Here is a 6279-nt window from a genome sequence, read left to right as displayed (position 1 = left end):
AATAGATCTTGGATTAACCTAATGGGATACTCGGATAGTAGCAATAGTGTGTGAGGTGTCATGCGGTTTAACTCAATTAGTTTAATCGATCACCCTTAAAGTCTTACTTTATCGACAATATGGAAGTTCAAATCTCACTGAGAACCTGAACCTAAGATTTATAGTAGACCTTAGTTAATAAGAGAAGATGAAGATCGAGTCATTAGGAGACCTTATGAAGACTCTTTGTACGTAAAGGTACACTCTCTGACTCCAAAAGAAAAAGAAAAAAAAAACATAGGTGTGATAAAGACAAGATTTTTCGACTCTCATGAATCCGTTTGCATTAGCACAATCGTAACACCTATAACTAAATCTTTTTTAATTAATAACAATTTAATCATAAATTTTAAAATTTTATTCAATTTTATTATTTGACTCAAAAAATCCCATCCCAATCCTACTTGTAAGTACTAGATCTGTTGTCAACTAACCTATTAGACAAGTCAAGTAAGATAGGTCTGTGATTTATTTTTTAAATAAATAAATAAATAAAATTATACAAAATTACACACAAATTTTAACATGGGTGGATTATTTTGCTGGCATGGTTTTAATAAATCACATTGACTCAAAAGTCTATTAAGTGAGAGGATGTGCTTTGTCCATAAGGAACCCACTATATTAGGTGCAACTTACCTAATGCCGCTGAGAAATTGAACTGCCCGTACAGACAAATTGAAATTGCTCTGCCGACGGTATTAGTGTAGTATGAAAAATGTGACAACTTAGATTAAGTTAGTGGGATATGTGATTTGATTCTCCATTGAAACTGTTATGAGCTTTCTTGAGTAAAGTCCGTCAGTTACGGACAATTTAAATTAGTTTATACTTTGTGGGCTAGGAAAATATTAAAAAAGAAAATTATAAAGAGACTAAAAATTTGGAAAACAACGCCTAGCTCTTTCCATTGCTATATATATGTGTGTTTGTGATTGTATCCGATCATCATCCATTAATATAATGGCTTTGGTTGATGAAAGTATCCAACTCTCATTATCATCATCACCTCATACTTTCAATCATCGAAAGCAAAATGCGCAAACAGACACGAAGCATTACAAGGTTCTTTTGATTGTGAACTACGTTTTCCAGTTGGTTGGCTCCGTATCTTCGAGCTTGCTTTCCAAATTCTACTTCGTCCATGGCGGATCAAGCCGATGGGTAGCCACTTGGGTCCAATGCGCCGGCTTCCCGCTGCTCATCCCTGCCGTCTACGCCTTCAGCTCCTCGGAGAGGCGGCCCTTCACCGGATTTAACCTCCGGATCTTCTCTCTCTCCGTTGTTATTGGCCTCATGCTCGGCGTTAACAACCTCCTTATCTCCTGGGGAACCTCCTACCTCCCTGTCTCCACCTGCTCCTTGGTTTTAGCGTCTCAGCTCGTCTTTGTTCTCTTTCTGTCCGCCATTATCGTGAGGCAAAAGATCACGTTCGCTAATCTCAACTGCGTTGTTCTTCTAACCCTCGCCGCCGTCTTGCTGGCGTTGGATTCCAGCAGTGACAAGCCGGTCGGGCTCACTAAAGCCAAGTATTTCGTCGGATTCTTTTGCACTATCGGAGCCGCCTTGTTGTTCGCTCTCTACTTGCCACTAGTAGAGAAGTTATACAGGTAATCATCAATGGCTATTTTTTTTTTTTTTTTAAGTTCTGACCTCTTGCCTTAATTTTTAATTTAAAGATGATTTGGTTTCCAAATTAAAGTCTTTGTGGACTTAGTGGATCTATGTATAAATTAATGTTGCGCAAGTGGTGCAGGAATGTGCACTGCTACGCCATGGTGGTGGAAATGCAGGTGGTGATGGAGGCGGCGGCGACCGTGCTAGCGACGGTGGGGATGGCAATCGACGGTGGGTTCTCCGGCATGAAAAAGGAAAGCCAAGGGGGGTTCGACTTGGGGTCCAAAGCCTACGCAATCACGGTGGCTGTCAATGTGGTGACGTGGCAGCTCTGCTTCATGGGCACCGCCGGCATGGTGTTCTTAACGACGTCGGTGACGAGCGGGATCTGCTCCACGGCGCTGATGGCCTTCAACGTCATCGCCGGAGTCATGGCCTACGGAGATCACATGGGCGGCAGCAAGGCCGTCTCCACCGTGCTCTGCGTATGGGGTTTTTCCTCCTACGTCTATGGCATGTATGTAAAGACCAAGAGAGTCACTAAGGGAGTGCCGCCGGCGATCGGAACTTAAAGTGACTAAACCCCGGCGCGGCGGAGGACGGTGACCGGCGGGAGTATAGTACAGGAAATAATAAGAGGTAGTCCGTAATTATTAGCGTGTGTGCTGGTGTGCATTGCATTCCTGTACAACAATATTCTATTGTAGGGGAAAAAATTAAATACATAAGATACTCAAATTCTATTAATAATTGCCTTTGCTAATTATATCCCATTTGATTAATGATGGTTGATTCAAAATTTTTCTAATTTAATGTTTTATATTTATTAATATTTTTTAGAGTTAATTCCAATGGAGGTCTGGTTGAAATTTTAAATTTAATCTCAGACTATCATTTTTGTCATTTAACATTCCATACTATCATATTTTGGATAATTTTGATCTTTCCATACTTGTCTGGCCATGGAAAAAAAAAACTGGCGCAAAAAACTGAAAAATATAAATAAAAAAAATTGAAGAAAAAAAATGCTCTTACCTAAAATAAGATTTCACATTAAAAAAGCAATCAAAAATGACCAAAATTTTGTAACATTCAGTGAGGGCATAAATGAACTAAGTTAAATGTCATTTTCCTTTATGTTTTAATTTGTATTTGCTGTTCATTAAGAAAAATATATATTGTTTTATCTTATTAGAATTATTACTTATGGTGCGTTTGGTTCGCACATGGGAATCGGAATCAGAATGGGTATCAAATACTTGGTAATGGTAATGGGTTTTGGTGAAAGTATTTAGGGTGTGTTTGGTTGGGGGTTTAGGCATAAGGTATGGGTATCAAAGTGATTGTTAGTGTTTGGTTGATAGGTTTTGTGAATGCTACTATGGGTTTGGAATACCCCATCAATGGCAAAACTCATACCCTTATTAAATAAGGGTTTCATCTCCCTTCATCATTTCTTCCCCAACTATTAATAATCATTCTCATTCCACCCAACTACCAAACATGCTACCCATGCTACCCTTATCAAGTATTTGATACCCATTCCGATTCCGATTCCCATGTGCAAACCAAACGCACCCTTAGCATGTTTGGTAGTTGGGTGGAATGAGAATGGTTATTAATAGTTGGAGAAGAAATGAAGAAGGGAGATAAAACCCTTATTTAATAAGGGTATGAGTTTTCTCATTAATGGGGTATTCCAAACTCATAGTAGCATTCACAAAACCTATCAACCAAACACAAGCAATCACTTTCATACCCACTCCTTATGCCTAAACCCACCAACCAAACACACCCTTAGTATCTACTCTTTGGGGTTGCATTATATGAGGAAAAAAATTTAAAAAGCAAATAATTCTTTATTTTTCTTCGGTGTCAATGCATTGACTTCATAAGTTAATAAAGAAATTAAGCAATAATCAAATATTTAATACAATAATAATGAATGTTAATTAAGGAATAATTTTACTAGAAGAATATAATATGGCGTTTTTATTAATTAATTTGTTGGCAGTAATTGTTTCACATTGTATATTTGTATTAAGTTTAAAAATCATGTCATTGTTTTGATTAAAAAAAAGTTGTATTAAACAATTATTGTGTACATCAAGAATATAATCATGTTGATAATTAATCTCGCTAAATATCAACCAAGAATAAATTGGACGGTAAAATCAAATGTGATACAAATCATATAGTCATGTATAATAGTTTGGGGACCAGAATTTTAATTTATTCAAAAAAAAGTACAATGTATAAGTTAATACTATAATCCTTTTTTTTTTCCCTAAGTTTTCTCCTCAAATACTGAAACTAATCATGTTTTTATCAACTTCAAAGGTGACAAAACACGCACTCGTCATAAGTTTTATCTCTTGTTAAGTTGAAAGAAAACGTTTCATCTCATTCAAGCCACACCCCTATAACATTGTAATCTTAATACAACAACACCTTTTTATTTTCATTAGAACTTTATTATTATTGGTAAAATTTAAGATATTCGTAATTTGCATATAACATTAATTAAATATCTTTTAACACTGACTAATTTTATTAGAGCATGCAGCAAAATAGGGGCACGTGGAAGACAGCTATCAAAGGCATGCATGATTAAGTTTGTTGTAACAAGCTTTTGCCGCGTTTTCTTCCTTGTGATATATACCTTCTGCTATGTTGCTTTGTATTAGTTTTTCACCTTCAATGATAATGAACCAATCTCTCTCATCTTCTCTCCATCTCTCAAACTCCATAACCAAAATCTAATATGGTATCAGAGCCACCAAGACGCAGCTATGCTGCGGCTGTTTCCGGCGTCGGCGAATCAAGTCGTGGTGCGCATCCTTCGTCGCCAATGAATCGCTCGCCAGTTCGAGCAACGATCAACTCATCTCCACAGAGGAGCAACAATTCAGAGGACATAGAGAATCCTCTCTATCTCAGCAGCAATGAGAATCCAAATACGATCCTCGTCAGTCCTCCGTTATCCGGCAGTGCGAACTATGGCTCGTGGAGCATTTCAATGCAAGTTGCATTGGAAGTGAAAAACAAGTGGATCCTGGTTGAAGGAAGTATGGCAGCGCCGGAGAGAACTCAACCTAGTTACGCCGCATGGAGGAGGTGTAATTTGATGATCAAATCATGGATCCTTAAGTCTGTTCAACCATCCATTGCGCAGAGTGTGATGTACATGGACGTTGCAAAGGAAATCTGGAATGATCTAAAAAGACGATTCTCGCAACGCGATCCGCATCGTATTTCATCCCTGCAAATTGCGATTAACAGTTTGAAACAAGGTACTCTCTCTGTGAATGACTATTATACTAAGTGCAGAACGCTTTGGGAAGAGATGAATGCCTTACGACCACTCCCTATCTTTAAATGTGATCCGCGATGCTCGTGTGATCTTATCGATTAGATTAGAATGGACCGTGAGATCGATCGAATAATTTGTTTCCTTCAAGGTTTGAATGACGATTATAACTCGCTTAAGTCTGGAGTATTGGTCCTTGATCCTCTTCCGGAGATGCACAAAGTCTTCGTCATGGCCGAAAAATTCGAGAGGCAACTAAGCATCACAAACTTGTGCCTAAATGAACCAGAGATCAGCCATGCTAGCACTGTCCAGGGCAATCAAAATATAACAGAGGAAACTGTTGCTGCTGTTAACTATTTTAATGGCAGGAGGAATGCAAACTCAAGTGGCAGTGGTAACAGAACAGCGAAATGTACATTCTGCGGCATGACGGGACATACAATTGAGAAGTGCTATAAGAAGCACGGATACCCACCCGGTTGGGTGCCAGGCTACAAATCCAAAGGCAAACAACAGTCTATGGCAGTCACAACCAATTCTGAAAATAGCAGCACCACAGAACAACTTCAGAAACTTATTTCCCTGATGCAAATCCAGATGGGACAAAACCAAGGTTCAACTTCAGCTGCTGTGTCTCTCACTCCAAAATTCACCAAGCAAGAATCAGATAATGAAGGCAAGTACAATATTATTACTCATATAAATTCTGTTACCTTATGTTCATCTTCTTGGATTTTGGATTCGGGTGCTACTGACCATATAGTGTGCTCTCTTGAGTTCTTTGATGATTATTGTGATGTGAAAGGAGCTGTTGTTAACCTGCCTAATGGGGGATGTGTTGAGGTCAAGCATGTTGGGAATATAAAGTTGTCTGATGATTTATGGCTGAGAAATGCTCTGCACATTCCATCATTCAATTTCAACCTTGCATCTGCTAGTAAGTTGCTCCAGGATTCATCTCACATATTGGTTTTTGATTCTGGTCAGTGCCGGCTTCGAAGGAACCATGGGAAGACAGCTGGTTCTGCTAAGGAAGACAATGGCTTGCACTTTGCTAAGGAAGAGAATGGTTTGTACTTGCTGCATAAACCACCAGATCGTAAAAATTGTAAACACTTTGTTTCACAATGTATTAGTGCTGAACTTTGGCACCAACGCTTGGGACATTTCCCTATCAATAAAATGCATCTTCTAAATAGCATTCCATCCTCCAGTTCTAAGAATTTGCCTTGTGATATATGTCATTTCGCAAAACACAAGCGGTCACCCTTTCCCTTGAGCACCACAGTATCAAAAATCTGTTTTGAGTT

At 38.6% G+C, this 6279-nt stretch overlaps 1 protein-coding gene across 1 annotated transcript; it reads left to right on the top strand.

Annotated features, from left to right (window-relative positions):
• Positions 1-1002: 1002 nt before the first annotated feature.
• On the top strand, positions 1003-2228 carry LOC116023458 (probable purine permease 4). Its single transcript, XM_031264459.1, has 2 exons — positions 1003-1649; positions 1796-2228. The coding sequence occupies exons 1-2, from the start codon at positions 1003-1005 to the stop codon at positions 2226-2228; spliced, it is 1080 nt and encodes a 359-aa protein (XP_031120319.1).
• Positions 2229-6279: the final 4051 nt, after the last annotated feature.

Source organism: Ipomoea triloba, chromosome 6 (assembly GCF_003576645.1).
Source record: "Ipomoea triloba cultivar NCNSP0323 chromosome 6, ASM357664v1".
In the NCBI taxonomy this organism is placed as follows: Eukaryota; Viridiplantae; Streptophyta; class Magnoliopsida; order Solanales; family Convolvulaceae; genus Ipomoea; species Ipomoea triloba.
This window is presented reverse-complemented; position numbering and strand designations above follow the sequence as displayed.